Raw genomic sequence first — 15,972 nt, forward strand, 5'->3', positions numbered from 1 at the left:
TCGTAATTTCTCGGCACTGTCAGCCTACAGAGGGTTACTTTAAGTGGGGCCTCTTCCCTCCCACAGGGGGTTTGGAGAGTGGATCACACCGCTGCTATCATCACCAAGAAACATTTTTATGTTCTGTCTGACTTGATAGCAAACCGTTATGAAGAGCAGAATATTGCTTGCCTTTGCAGAAAAGTGGGGAACCTTTTGCACGTGTGTCGTGCAGTTCAAGGGATACAGGATAGGTGGGCACTAAGGACATCTGGGCATCTCGATGTAAAATTGGCAACTTGGCCCAAAATGTTAAAAAAAATAATAATAATGAAAAATGGTCTTAAGTAATGTAAAGTATACATGTTGTGAACATGCATATTACATCATTATCAGACTTACATTTATCCCCAATTTTATTTTAGCAATTTAGAGTAATTGTAGAAATATTAGTCCTTAATTGTCAAATGTTTAAGCATGTTCTAATCATATACACTTTACTTTACTTAAAAACATTTTACAAATATTTTATTTTTTTACATTTTGGAAAAAAATTGCCAATCTAACACCAATGTGCCCACTCCTCCTTGGTGCCCACCTATCCTGTTACCAGTTCAACGTGTGTCAGTGTGTGGCATGAGCCTGTCGGTCACAGTGCACAGTATAGTGCATTATCCCGGGCCTATAAAGCCATCTGTTTTGGTGACAGCCGACAAACTATTATAGCATCTTATGTAAGACATGGCAACAACAACAACAACAACTCTAGTGAGGACTGGGTACTGTTATAGAGAGCTAATTTATTGGATAGCTCTGATAATGCAGAAGAATGTGCCCTATGACCACTTCAACTAATCCACCAACAATCTCCTCTCCTTCACTTGATTATCTCCATTTATGTGTGCAATTGCCAACTGCTATAGGTGACAATAAAGACCAAACTACATGAAAAGAGAAACTACAGCCTCTAATCAATGCCTGGGACAAATGTCCAGTGCTCCTACCACCCCACCTCGACACACAAAACCCCCAAAACAAAACCAATAGGCCAAATATCAAGCAACATATTGCACCAGATTTAAACAGCATACCAAAATATATGAGCCTTTCCACGCTTGAATTAAAACAACACCCGGGGAACCTAACCTAACGGGCTCCAGAGTAGAATAGACAGACAGTTTGGTTGACAAGAGACGTGAGTACCTGAGAGGATGACAGCGAGGATGAACGATCCTCCTCTTCATGGAAATAATATGATACGCTTCGCCGTTTCATGCGGGTGAGGAGGGGGGTTCTTCTTCTGATCTGCCTTTCCTCTCCTCCCCGATACAGGCTCCTTCATTCGTCTGAGAAAACAAAACAAAAAAAAACGTCACCATTCCGTGGTGAGACTCAGAGCAGGTCCGCTCGTTTGGCGTCGCATCTCCAGCTGTGTTCTGTTCACCCGCCTCTGGAGGAACGCGATTGGAGTGCAGCGTAGCCTTGGATCAAGACTATCATAGCTGTATTTTATCGAGTCTGACTTTTACTTTCGTATATACGATAGTCTTGGCTAGCACCCCCCAACGCGTCCTGCACTTTCACCAGTAAAGCCCGTACTTCTCCACACATGTACAAAAAAATATATAAGATGCTTACCCGGTTGCCCCAAATATTAACTGCAACGTATTAGTCCATATGTTCAATACAAAAGTATTTAAATCCCGTCTGTGTCGGATTCTGTCGGAAGTTCGCTGTATTCCTCAATGGGCGGTAGTGACGTACGCATCCGGTGAGAATCGGCATTATACTCAATGTAAACAGGAAGTAAACGAGAGGGGGAAATGGCGTTCGGCCACAGACGGGATTAAAACACTTCTTTATTGAAAACTACGGAATAATACATTGCACAATGACTCCGGAGCGCTAGTTAACATTTGGGGCAACCGGGTAAGAAACTTATATATATGTTTTGTACATGTACGGAGAAGTACGGGCTTTACTGGTGAAAGCGCAGGACGCATTGGGGGGTTCTAGCCAAGACTATCGTATATACGAAAGTAAAAGTCAGACTCGATACAATACATCAATCCAAGGCTACGCGCAGCGCGGTAAACGTTGTGGACTCACTCAGGTAGGGCTGGCGCCTGTAGGCTGTACTGGCTTCCATAGAATAATCAACCTTACATTTCATTGGAAATTATAACCAACAATAAGGTGTAAACTGACAAATATCTAGTTTGTTTCTCTCTCTCTCTTTCGTTTGTGTCCCTAATTATGCAGATTACGTGAACTGGGAGGAGTGGGAGTCAGGTTCACCTGAGGATATCGGATATGGCACTCGTTTCGTTTGGATGAAATAGCCCCCTCTTGCTGTAGAGACCTAGAGACCATTATTGGGGCAGGGGAGTTGAAATACTAGCCTATTAGATGCTACAGTTGAAAGTGAATTGAAGCTATGCCCAAATCCTCAACTACTAAACATCGCTGTAAACATTTTCAGTAAGTATACGTATGTATATGCATGTGTGTGTGTGTGTGTGTGTGTGTGTGTGTGTGTGTGTGTGTGTGTGTGTGTGTGTGTGTGTGTGTGTGTGTGTGTGTGTGTGTGTGTGTGTGTGTGTGTGTGTGTATGTATGTATTTTGTATAATTTTAATAATTTTAGTTTTGGTTGTCTTTCACACACTTATTTACTCAAACAGATTTGGGCCATTTGTGTTTGAAAAACACAAATGGCATGTATGACATGGCATGACATGTATAATTCATACCCTCTAAGTAGGGACCGGGTACTCACAGAAATGTACATTAGAATGTATTTGACAGATTACTGTACTTGACTACTGTAAATAATGCACAGTAATATACAGTGTGTGAAGTGCCCTATTCTTCAGTAGTGTAAATACAGAAATAGGCTACATATGCTGAATGAGGGTACAGACAAAAGGGCTTTCTGGTGTAGCAGATGGTCACAGTCTATATATTTATATTTCTGCATAGTTGCTGAAAATTTGAACTCAAATTTTACCGTAGATAATTCATATTTCTGCAAGACAAGATTCAGAGGTCCAGGTGTGCAAGAAAACAGGGCTGTGTGTGTGTGTGTGTGTGTGTGTGTGTGTGTGTGTGTGTGTGTGTGTGTGTGTGTGTGTGCTCTTGCACTGCATGCATGTGTGCATTTGTGTGCATGTGTCTGCATGTGTCTGCATGTGAACTTTTTCTGAATAGGGTGCATGGCGCACAGCTGAAAATAAAACATCCAAATCTAATTTCCTTTCCAGTGCAACACTTCTTTATAACCATCTGAAAATGCTGCATTGCAAGGTGGGGTGGTTCCATGACTTGCACACACATTTACACCCACCCATATTCATGGCCACCACCACAACAAACATATGTCCATTGTGCTGCATAATATGCATGCAAAGAGGAAATCATGCGGAATCATCAGCCAGTAGTGTGTGTGTGGAATCCCTGGGCCACCCCCCACACGCTTGTGATAATCTGCTGCTGGAGATAGGGTCTTGAGCTGCAGTCAGAGATACACCCATTCTGCAGATTAGCTACCCAGAACTGGCTGCCTGCCTGCCTGCAAGCTACTGCAACTGATAAGCAGAGAGCTGCAGCAGGGCTGGCGTGCATTATTCCCGACACAGACAGTCGCGGGCTTACACTGCACCAGCTTTTCAAAGCTCTCTTTCATTTCATGTGGCGCTTAATCGTTAGCCCTCTGTCCTTTAACAGAACGTGACATTTAATTCCCATCAGAGGAAGGGAAAATTAAATCCTCAAAAATAAAGATCTTCATCAGCTTCATCGCCAGCAATCCACCACCACACGTCAACCATCACTTTCTCATAGGCCAAGCTCTCTGGGCGTGGTAATGTAGAAATACTGGCATTGCTTTATTGTTTTGCCTTGTCATCTTGACAAAACTACATACAGACTGTTTCCATCGTGTGTTCTACTGCTTTCAGAGGCTGAGCCAGGAGTCATTAATTTAATGGGATTAGTTTATGTTATTTTTAGTTCCACATTTCCATTTCTGCTCTACAGATGAGATGTGCTACTGTGTAACTATATTTAAAATTCACAGGTGCTTTTTTTAGACCTGGGTTACTGTGACAACCGCTGTTCACACCCACCTTTACCCAGAGTTACTATTTTAAGCAAAAGGGACCAAGATGAACATCCAGTGTATCTATAAAAATATACTTTCTTTATTGGAAATAGACAAAAACAAAAGTGCAACAAACAATAACTCACTTGTATCTGAGCCAGGTGGTTACAGTGAAAAACATTATGATACAGTAATACAACTAAAACACTGTTTAAACAATAGTTACATAAATTATAGTACAAAACTGTACACAGTCTTACAGTATTTACACATGGTGTATTCGTCAAATGCCCAATTGCCTGTGCTACCTCTTTTAGTTTAGTTTTTCTTTTTTAAATAAACAGTAAACATTGTAACTAACAGCACTTCTTTAGTAAAGCCACATTATGTGTGATTTTTGGATAACATTTTCCTTTGTCTTTGCTGGTCTTTGTCCATACTGTCAGGCTGATAGAAGGGTCATATCGAAATAAAAACAGACTGTTGATGTGAAATCCAATGAACTTGACTGAACTACAATGATCAGTGGTCAACATTTCACCTCCAACAACTGAGATGACTTAGTGATTAAAGATATAGGCAGGTCATTATCAAAACATCAAAACACTAAATGTAGATAGAGAACATATTAAAATACACATCCTTAGGATTTCTGTATCGTCATAGTCTTTCGTAGGTTCTTTTTAACAAACAATGTGTTTTCAAATGTCATTTTCTAACATTTCATGTCAAAGTGTGGACATTAGTTTGCTACGGGAGGCGCCTCAGTGCGGCCTTTATCTATGGCGGTAGGCTACTTAACAGTGCTTCTCCATGATGTGTCCCTATGGCACGTCATGTGGAGAATTCAAAATACACTGTATCCCCCCTCCCTATAAGAAAAGTGTCCATTCTTTGAGTCCTCAGTGCGTTGCGACCACCATACAGCATCTCCGTGCACACTGTTACTGGTAGACTGGTCAGGTGACTTTAGAGCTGCGCGTTCAACTAAACATCAGCCGAAAATAAAAATAAAAAATATAATAAAAATAAGATGAAGTAAAGAATCGTTTTCATGCTCTACCTCATGTCATGGATCAATCACACATTCTTCTTCCACTCCCTAAACTAGGCTGGTGTGGGCGTAGCTATGCAGAGGAGATGGGGTCCCACCATTCAGAAAGCTGCCAACGAATGTTTACCCCTGCGGATTGGTGGGGCAATGGGACTATGTCACTGTGTATGTGTATGTGTATGTGTATGTGTATGTGTATGTGTATGTGTATGTGTATGTGTATGTGTATGTGTATGTGTATGTGTATGTGTATGTGTGTGTGCATGCGTGTGCGTGCGTGTGTATGTGTGTGTGCGCGTAAGTACAGCCAACGACCCTCCCCTTCACATATCATTGTCATAGTCTCCGATCATCCTCCGCGTGTTGGACGCCAGGAAGATGTCGTTGTCACGGGGACAGTCGTGGTGGCAGGAGCACGTCTTAATGAACATCATCTTCTTCCTGAAGACGTCTCCCTCTGGGCAGCGGAACTCCACCTCACCGGTGACGGTGGTGTGAGGGGTGCAGCAGCGGTTGTCCGTGCATACTCCGCAGAACTTGGGCTTGTAGACCCTGGTGCTGGTGCAGCCCGACAGCTCGAAGCGCATGCCGCGCTGCATCTTGGGCGTCCGCACGCACTTCTTACCCCTCTGTGAATCAAAGCACAGGCTCAGCGTTCTCAATCTGATGTCACTGTACGAGGCAGCTACACTTCTTGTATGTAATGTATAACTGGTAATGTGTTTAGTGGACTGCATTTATATGCCGATTTGATAGACTCCTGACCACTCAAAAGCACTTTACAATGTATGCTTCACCATTAAACAATTCACACACTGACAGCAAGGCTCTAGCTCTGCTCGTTGGGGGCACACTAAGGGGGCCAGTGGCTTGTTTAAGGACACAATGCAGGAGGAGATGGGGAACCTTATGATTCCAAAACTCTAGAGCCACTGACTGAATTTTCTTCAGTTGCCTTATAATTTTTCATTTTCTTAGAAATGTCTTTTAAAAGTATGGTTATGCCTAGCTTCATTATCCTCCTATGGTTTCCATGACTACCATGTACTATACAGCACTGCTTCCCAACATGGAGTCCAGGGACCCCCAGGGGTCCTCGAGGGGGTTCTAGGGGTCCCCAGCTCAATTACTGATAGCTAGGAACCAAATGGACACTTACAGGTCTCTAAATCTGAGAGTGTACGGTTCCATTGGTAATCTATTTCAGATAGATTGTAATAGTAGTGTCCCAGAGATTAAAAAAGAAAAGTATCAAATGGGGGTCCCTGGCCTAATGCATATCAAACCGGGGGTCCTGTCAAATTAAAACGGTTGAGAATCACTGCTGTACAGTACACAAGACCGTGGGATGTATTTCTATGTTGTTCTACAGCTGGACATGCGCCCACCTTAATGTCTTTCTCCTGCTCCACGTTGCATGGCCGGATCATGCAGATGCGAGTCTGCCTCTCCAGCTGGCACCGCTCGTTGTCGTTGGTGACGCGGGAGGACACACCCATGCCACAGGTGGCCGAGCATTCGCTCCACTCCGTGGTCTGGACGATGCAGTTGTCCCTGGCACTCTCGGGGGCGATCGGCCCGTGGGCCGGCACCTGTCTGAAGACTGAGCCAGGGGAGGAGGAAGAAGAGGAGGTCAAGGGGTGAATCCGAGAGACTCCTGCTCAGGAGGCAAGGAGGGTGAGGTGACAAAAAGTGGTGAAATGAAGGATGAGGAATGAGGAAGATGATGGAGAGAGAGAGCATGAGTGAGTTGAGTGTTTTGCATTTATGAGAGAAAGATGAAGAAAAGGCAGGAAGGAACTTAATCACTTTCAACCAGGCATCCCAATTTTGGGCATGTCAAATTTCCAAAGTTGCTGATCTACAAGCTCGCGTATAAAATAGGGCTTAAGAGGTTAGAGAAGTTCTGGGTTGTAGGGGGTTTGTGGGAGATGGAAGAAACAAAGAAAAACAGATGGGAGCTGGGGAATTATTATTTGTATTATTATTATTATTTTTGAGCCGAGCATCACTCACCAGCCATGGCGGACTGGTAGGGGTTGTCCTGAGGTGTCTGGTCACATACCCACTCCTCACAGCACTTTCCAGGGATCTGGATGCGACGTGGGTATGGGCAGTCAGGCGAGGGCAGCCGCACGTCGCTGGCACAGGTGGGCACGCAGCCGATCTCGCCGTTCATGCAGACGCAGTGGTGCTTGCAGCTTGGCTGGAATGTCTCCCCGCTGCGGTAGATGACCCCTCCCAGGTCACACGTCTGACCCTCTTGGGCTGGAGAGAGAGAAAGAGAGAGAGAATAAACTTTCACTGTTGAGACCAACCTCTTATCACATCCATTGTCAAATTGTAATTGTCAGTGAGAACCTTCCAAATTGGTCACAGTCTGAGCTATGTCTAAAATACTGCCTATAAATCAAAAAAGACAGTTGAACCTAGAACTCAACTCACCCATGCAAATGCCTGTCTCTGTGTCGCTCAGCACTGAGTAGTCACAGTATAAGTCCTTGTGATGGTCACAGGGCTCCTGGAGGGAGCAGGGTTCCCCCAGCTGCCTGGCGCACACCTTACAGCACCCACAGCCGTCCAGGACCAGGCTGGTCCCATATGGGCAGGGAGGAGAATCTCTGGGGCAGTCACAGGGCAGGGAGCAGTCCTGGGCCATTGTCTACACATAGACAGAAGAAATACATTGTTTTGTTTGAGTATATGATATGTATTTCTGTTTGTGTGCATGTCTAGTACATACAGTGTAAGCCTATGATGTACATACAGTAGTTAGTTACATCATAAGCTTTTTTTTCTCCTTTCCTCTTTTTTTCTGTTTTCTTTCTTTCAGAGGCTATACAACTATAGCCTACGACTACCACGAGGTGGCGACATCAGACCACCTGTGATTACATGCCCCATGTACCTTCCAGTGGAACTCTTCTGTGAAAGACCTATAAGTTCTTTGGGTGAACGCAGTGTTGTGTTCTACTTTTTTTTTGAAGGTATACTATGATTATTCCCTGCCTCCCACAAAATGTAAAACATTTGCACGCGCGCTTCGCGCGTGTGTGTGGCCCACAAAAATATTGAATGTGAAAATTTTCCGCGCGCTTCGCGCGCGTGTGTGGCCCACAAAAATATTTAATGTGAACATTTTCGTGGCCCACAAAAATATTGAATGTGAAAACAAGAGCAACGCTGGAATCGACAGGCTGGTTTTCCTTATTGAGTGTAGTGTCAGTGTCAGCAGATGAGGTACTATATGGGGCTACAGATGAGAGCAGAGAGAGCGATTCTGTCCGGGACAGTGGCCGTGTCTCTGCCTCTGGTGCAGCAGACGGAGGCTGTTCTGGATACGCATCAGACGCGCCTGATTAAAGTACTTCATTAGTATTCGCGTCGTTGTTAATATTTGAATTCCGTCGCAGCCATTACTTATCACCTCAAGAACAATAGCTTCACACTTGATAAGCCATCAACTCAGAGTTAGCCCACATTCTTGCTGCCCCCCCTGCCTTGGGCAGTTAGCGTATCACAGCGTATCACAGCGTATCAGATGCGCTGTTTTGAACAGTTTTTGAAGGTATACGATGGCGACGAAAAATAATCTCAAGGTGTACGCCGTACACAGCATCTGACGGTAGAACACACCACTGGGTGAACGTCTAAGATTTGCAGCTAAAATGTAAACATTACATTTGACCATATACGGCTATAATATTTTGCCATACAATCTGAAGAATTTATGATATAATAATATACATATTCTTTAAAAAATAAGTTGTGAGGTTAATAATCCGGGTTGATCTAATGGCATAATAATGTTCTTCAACTGATTTGCATGTAATTAATTATTCAACTGTACACGCTGTACGGGTTTCATTCCTCTAATTATCCGCTACCCTACAACAAGTAGGTTAATCTATGATTTCAACGTGGAATCTCTGAAATGTTGCGACATGCAGCCCGAAACTTTTTATCAGAGCAATCATACTCTTCTCCAACAATATATGACCTGACCACACCCCCACTTGAATATTTATTACAGAAATGCACATTTCGTTCCAAATGTCCATGAATGCACTCATCTACACATCTAATCTCCACTCAAATGTATCTTCACTTTTGTTAACATAACGCTGCTGCTAGCCAGTGGTGTAAAGTAACTAGGTACATTTACTCAACTACTGTACTTAAGTACAATTTTGAGGTATTTTTTACTTTACCAGAGTATTTCCAATTTTCTGTACTTTTACCTCTACTCCACTACATCTCAGAGGCAAATATTGTACTTTTACTCCACTACAATTATTTGAAAACTTGAGTTACTTTGTAGATTCTTATTATTATTACAAAACATACATTAACCACTTCAGCCCGGCCATTTGAAAATAGCAGATCTACAAGCTCACAATGCATTTTCAAAATATGTTTTTATACATTTTAAAATTGTGAAATGGGACATTCTGCATAATGAGTACTTAAAAAGTACATTTTGTATTCTGGACTTTTACTTGTAACAGAGTACTTCTACATCGCAGAGTATTGATACTTATACTTAAGTAAAAAAAAAACACCACTGCTCGAATTTGATTGAGGTACGAACAAATAAAATAAACTCACCGATGAGATAATGAACAGGATCAGGCAGATAATTTCCACAGACATGATGATGCGTTTAGTTCAACAGCGTGCTCACTTCTCACACACGTTTGTTTTCCTCCTTCAGTCAGTGAGTACAGGATGAGAGGGACGTTGCAGCGGTCTAGACTGACTGAGGCATGGAGGGAGAACCCCCTACTTTAAATAGTCTGGGAGTAGTGGGGTGTAACCCAAGGAACAGGAGTTATGCCACGCGACTCTAAGAGGTGAAAATATTCAAATTCCAAATGGCTTTCTTAAATCCCCCCAGAGCCAAAGGAGCCCAGATTAGAGACAGCCCTCGCTCAATCGGGCCATTGTTTCATGTTTAACCTTTGGTGTGTGTCACTGTGTGTGTGTGTGTGTGTGTGTGTGTGTGTGTGTGTGTGTGTGTGTGTGTGTGTGTGTGTGTGTGTGTGTGTGTGTGTGTGTGTGTGTCGCGCGCACGTGGGTGTCCTCAAGCTGGAATTTACTGTAGCAGACGTCTGAATGTTTACTTTGACAGGAAGTGTGAACATATTGGTCCAGATTTGGGCTCAGCGAGCAGCATATGCTGCAAAACACCAGTTGATGTAGGATTTTTGGAGCATTGCATGAAAAATATTTGTCTACTGTGTCATGCATTTGCAAGGATAATTGTACAGTCTACACACAATTAAATGCTATGCACTTTACTGGTTATAGAGAACAAGTGATTACAGGTGACATGAAGGCTGGTGGTAAATGACATGGCTGGCACAGCAATGTCCCACATGTGATGGTTGGCATGATGTTTGATCTGTGCAGTAAATCATCATCAATTGTTCTTTCTCACACTCTCTGTGTCTCCTCTCCGGTGTTTTAATGGCTTTCACAGGCAAGTAATGATGTGGGTGCTTTTTTTTGTCCCATAAAGAGGTGATTATTAAGTAAGGCTCTAATTTATGGGACTCCGTCTCACTTCAGAAGTTGGCACAATAATCCCAACACACAGTCCCACACAGAAACATTATGCAACACAATAGTTACAAAGCAATGCAGTGGATGAGAGAAACAGCTGGATGTCTCAAACTAGAGGGAAAGGTTCTTGTTTTTGTTTTAATTTTAGTGCAGTGTATCTAATTAAGAAAATATACACTACAGAAGATGGATTTATGGTAGAAGTGACAAGTGACATACTGTATGTACTGTAACTGTATGGTTAAAACTGGCTGAATTGAAAGTCAAGGGCAACCTGTCCACCCCTCACTGTCAGGTGTTAAATAGAAAACACACATGCAGGAAAATGTCAATGTTGTCTTTTTCCTTTTCACCCTGCCAGCTATTTCCTGCAGCATGGCTGTGCCATGAAGGTTCTGTATGTCTACCTACAAAGTCATGGGGGTTCTGCTTGTTCCATGGCCACACAGGACACAGTCACACAAGGGTTCATATTTGCCCGTCATTAATGAACATGGTTTCCTCGAACTCTCGTTGCTCAATGCTCAACCTCCGTGTCAGTCTCACTTTCTGAGAACGGCCCTTGCTGTATCCTGAATGTATTTTCTTGTGGTTCTGTGTTGGTGGAGAACCAGAGAGGCCGGAATGTGACAGCAGGCAGAGTGCCTCCTGCTCCCAAGAGCTGGCTTGGAGGAAGTCGTGCCTTGGCAACGGCGGGGGCCAGGCTCTGAGCTGAAACATGTACATAAGTTCAAAACAGAACCGTAACTAAGGAGTGCCGTAAATTTTCAAAACTGTGAAGCCGCGGAGTGCCGTGACTTGCGAGCCACCAGAGACCTTCCTGCTCAGCGTTGAGTACAGAGCAGGCTGATGGCTGCAATGTGTGAGTTCAGCTCAGAACAGCCCTGGTCAATGCCAGAGTCAGACACCTATGGTCTAACATTGGGAATGGACAGATGTCAGTGACTACTATTGCCTGTAAACATTAACCACATGAATCCTGGCATCCCTATTCTGGGGCGAACATTTGGCGAAGATGGTAGATCTGTATAGAGCCCTGGGAGAACCCAGTCAACGAACTATAGGGTTTAAGTGTTTAATCCCTATGCTATGCATTGTATAATCATAACTCTTAGATCTGCTATTTCTGAAGTTTTTGCACATTTGTTTGAAAATGACATGCCCAAAATAGGGACTCCGGGTTGAAAGTGGTTAGCAACACTGAGGCAGCTATGCACCAGTCCATGAATATATCTATTATTGAAGACTGAAGGATACATTCCGTCCTGCTTACATCGGATATATGACTACTTGTATAGCCGACGTAAGCAGCATGGAAATCCCCAAATCCTCAGTCTCAGACCACCTAAATCATGCTCACTCAGAAGACAAAACAAATCAATTACAAAGCATGCACTTTGCGTATGTTTAAACAGTATTGTTTATTTTATTATGGTCTGATAAAGTCACATTCAGGATGTCCTCAGAGCTGTTGGGAAAATGCAACAGGCCTTATACCTAGAGGAAAATCTTGTCCAAATAACCACTATCAGATAAAAAAAAATCACCTACTGTATAAACCCCTCATGAGGACTGATAATGCTGCATATTTTCAAAACATTACTGAAAGGTTCACATTTGGGACCATAAATAACTGGACCATGAAAAGCAGCAAATAAAAAATGGCAGAAAGTTAAGGAACAATTGTGTACTTGAATCTGTAGACTCCTTTTGGAACCACCCACAAGGCAGGTGATAGAGAGGAAGACCTACGTAGAGCCACCTGGAGAAGAACTACGGGACAGGAGACAAAGACAGAAAGGCTGCCATGGCAGCAACTGGATAATTGCAGGGCACAAGACCAAAGAGGATGGAGGAGTTTCATCCATGGCCTATGTTCCTCAGGGAATTTAAAGGGCCTATAGTAAGTAAGTAAGAAGGATACTTTCCATCCTGCTTACTTTGGCTATGCAAGTACGTGTATAGCCGATGTAAGCAGGATGGAAAGCCTCAAATCCTCAGTCTTAGACCACCTAAATCATGCTTAGAAGCTTGGGTTCAAAGCATAATGTATGTATTTATATGTATAACAATACACCGGATGTGATGTAATTTCCTTGGGATATTTTGTAGAGAATTTGCTTGAACATTCGAGGACAGTGGGGTTGTTCAGTGTGGGTTCATCACTGTGGTTATCAAATGGGGCTACTTCCCATCACAGATGGCTCTGTCAAGAATCAGGAATTCTTTATTTGTTACTTACCCATACAGGTACAAGCAGTGAAATGTTGATGGGACATGTTCCACAGAGAGTTCTAACACAAAAAATACAACATAACAACATAAAAAAGTAATAATACTGGATGTAATTAAGTAAAAAAAGAAGAAAATATAAATACGTATATAATTTACAGAAGGTGTACTGTATAGATAGATGGATAAATAGATAGATAGATAGACACACACACACACACACACACACACACATACACACACACACACACACTATCAAAATCACTTGTTTATTTCACTTGTCTGTGTACATTGTGCAAGTAACATTTTGAACAGCTGTTCAGGATACTTACAGGTTTATTTTATTATTATTATAATTTTTACTCTGATAGCTGGAGTCAAAAACCCTTTTCGAGCCTTGAGCCCCGGGCTGTGAGACACCTTCAGTGCTTTCTTTTCCACATCATCACAAACAGTCCGTTACTGGGATGGTGTTTGTCCCTCATAATTATTTTTGCCCTACATTAAGCACCTGCTGTTGTATCTGTCCTGCAGGGATAGGAGAGAGCTCCCTGTGGTGCACTCAGCTGACCTCACCACCTTTGCACTCTGGCTCTGTCCTTATATCATGCTGCTTGAACATTTTGGAGGAGCAGCCTACCTACAGTACTGTATAGGGCCCTATAATTGCCACTGCTTTACCCGCACCCGCTGCCCACTAGCTGTGATTTACTGCCCACTATCCGTGAATTAGGGATAAGGGAGCTGGCACGTGAGCAGTGTTGCCAGATTTTGCGAGAGGAATAAGCAACCAGGTATATGAAAACAAGCCCAAAAGAAGCGACTATAGCCTAGGCCACATGAGCACTTCAAACCAATGTATGTGGCTATCAAAACATTTGCATATAGAAAATAGACGATTTGGGTTCGATAATGGGTTGCACAGTCTTCTCTTAAAGGCAATGGTATCTGGCACGGTGATTGGTTTTATTATTGTAACGCCCAAACCACACCTATGCATAATTTAACGGGTAGTGCAGGTGTTTTGCAGGTAAGGCAGGTGTCCCAAAATAGCAACTTTTGCACGGGAACGCCCCTTGCGCATTCCTAAATCATCAATAGTGGGTTTAGCCAGTATGGGCCATTATAGGGCTGATGTGTTTTATCTATTATCCTAGTGCACTGGTTCTCAACATGGAGTCCAGAGACCCCCAAGGGCCCTTGAGGGGGTAACAGGGAGTCCACAGCTAAATCAATTTTATTTGTATAGCACATTTAAACAACAATGCAGTTCAATGTGCTTTACAAAAAACAGTAAGCAGAGGAAACACATTATAAAAGACATTTGAATTTAGTAAAATGGCACAAAATGAGGAAAATAAAACTATATGAAGATAAAATGAAAATGGGTGAAGTGGTCTTTAAACACCTATCTCCAGTCCACAGAGCAATTAATTGATAGAAAACAGACTGTTATGGGTCTGTAACTCTGAACGTGTACAAATTTGGTTCTATTGGTACACTCTCAGAGTTAAATTAACACTGAGGATATACTGTGTAGAGTGGGGTCCCAGGGATTAAAACCATTGCATCAAATGGGGGTCCGTGGCCTAATGCATATCAAACTGGGGGCCCTTGAAATGAAAAAGCTTGAGCATCCGTGTCCAAGTGCTTGGAATTACATCAAGATATTTGGTCCTTATGTAAAAAACGAAATCATGACAAATTACGTTGGTATTGCAATAATATCAATGTGTGAGCCAGTGAGAAAGCCAGCAAATGGTTTGTCACTGCTAAATTCAGGGAGTCTGTTTAACTGGTATGTTGTTGTGGTACCATGTTTGTCCACTGGGAGGCCAGTAACAAAATGCTAGTCAATAAGCAAGTGGGGTTTGTGTGAGGTGTTGAGTTGTTTGTTGTTTTACGACATTGCAAATATGACCATTTCCTGCAATAGTTAGGTCACTAAATGTCTGCAGGTGGTGAGGAACAAGGAAGGTGGAGCTGAAAAGGAAGGTGTGTTGAAATAATTAAATGGATGTTGTGCTTCATTGAATAATGATTCCTTGACCTAAGTGCCTTTTGGTGTTCATCACAGGCACCTTTAGTGAAAACAAGCCACCTGACTCAACAGGTTGTTACTCACACTGCAGGATATTCGGAATTAACTACATCCTGTGTTGTGCTCAAAACAGTGGAAATGGCTAAAGGTGTTTGATCGGAATGACAGCTCAGCTTGGTGCTTTTGGCCTGTGCTGCTGTACTGCAGCCTACTCCGGTGACTCACTCCAGCCAGTAGTCCCAGCCCATGAAGTCACTGACCACAGTCCGGTGCTCAGATCCCTGGAATTAAAAATCCTCATCACAAAGTCAACACTTCCAAAACTCCCTCTCATAGTTCCGTGCTGCAAAAGAGCAGTCAGAGCACAGGGACTCGCAGTAGTCGGTGCTCAGCCGCTGCGGTTTCAGAGAGAAGCACTCTTCCCGTAACACCAAGATGTCAGACATCAACATCCTGTGAGATTCCCGGGCCTGCATGTCGACTCCCTGCTCTCATATCATGGACGACGTGTGAGGGCCAAGCGGCTTATCGTCCGCTTCCTGGACTGCCTGCTGAGGACAGAGACAGAGAACAGGTCATGACCTCACGCAGTTTGAGAACCTCTCCTCCATGGCATTCTTTTACCTCAGCTGACTTGCATTTCCTGTTCGATGACCTCACCTGTTAGTGCGCTGACCAGCGTTATTAGACCCTCAGAAGGGTGGAGAGCCCAGTCAAGGTGCTCTGTGATGGGCCCAGACAAACTGATTACACAGGGTAACATTCCTGCTGAGATTTCCAAATGCAAAGGAGGGCCCATGACTGTGGGTTTCCTTCAGGTTTGTCATCCAGAGATGAGAAGATATTGCAGATATTTACAGCACATTTTCCTTGAACTTTGGCGTACCATAGTTAGCCACATGCTTGGAAGACGACAATTTGGTACAATATCAACTGCTCGTGGGACCAAGATGTTTATAGTGTACTGTTAAAAGATTTGGGGTTCATTTGAAACATCTCCA

At 43.2% G+C, this 15,972-nt stretch overlaps 2 protein-coding genes across 4 annotated transcripts in view; both read right to left on the reverse strand.

Moving 5' to 3' along the window:
- Positions 1 to 1,417, reverse strand: part of LOC311061416 (protein 4.1-like) — a 69,859-nt gene extending 68,442 nt beyond the window's left edge. For both annotated transcript variants that reach the window (XM_084080051.1, XM_084080052.1), the window contains exon 1: positions 1,183 to 1,417. The gene's annotated coding sequence lies outside the window, so the exon portion shown is untranslated. The remainder of the gene's footprint in view (positions 1 to 1,182) is intronic.
- Positions 1,418 to 4,135: 2,718 nt separating this feature from the next.
- Positions 4,136 to 10,020, reverse strand: ccn2b (cellular communication network factor 2b). Of its 2 annotated transcripts, none has more exons than XM_084079690.1 (5): positions 9,742 to 10,020; positions 7,579 to 7,795; positions 7,150 to 7,401; positions 6,522 to 6,736; positions 4,136 to 5,762 (listed from the first exon to the last, which is right to left on the reverse strand). In XM_084079690.1, the coding sequence occupies exons 1-5, from the start codon at positions 9,784 to 9,786 to the stop codon at positions 5,457 to 5,459; spliced, it is 1,035 nt and encodes a 344-aa protein (XP_083935816.1). In that variant the 5' UTR covers positions 9,787 to 10,020; the 3' UTR covers positions 4,136 to 5,456. The 2 variants fall into 2 exon arrangements, with proteins under 2 accessions (XP_083935816.1, XP_083935815.1); XM_084079689.1 differs by having other exon boundaries at positions 6,522 to 6,790.
- Between the last annotated feature and the right edge of the window lie 5,952 nt (positions 10,021 to 15,972).

The sequence above is a fragment of the Gymnoscopelus microlampas genome, assembly GCF_963454915.1.
Source record: "Gymnoscopelus microlampas genome assembly, chromosome: 15".
NCBI classification, from domain to species: Eukaryota; Metazoa; Chordata; class Actinopteri; order Myctophiformes; family Myctophidae; genus Gymnoscopelus; species Gymnoscopelus microlampas.

Excerpts from the sequence above, each read along its gene's own strand:
- ccn2b (XM_084079689.1), bottom strand. The coding sequence starts at position 9,786 with ATGTCTGTGGAAATTATCTGCCTGATCCTGTTCATTATCTCATCG. Across the intron at positions 7,402-7,578 it reads AGAGACAGGCATTTGCATGG|CCCAAGAGGGTCAGACGTGT; the intron begins GTGAGTTGAGTT and ends CTCTCTCTCCAG. Across the intron at positions 5,763-6,521 it reads AGCAGGAGAAAGACATTAAG|AGGGGTAAGAAGTGCGTGCG; the intron begins GTGGGCGCATGT and ends TTTGATTCACAG.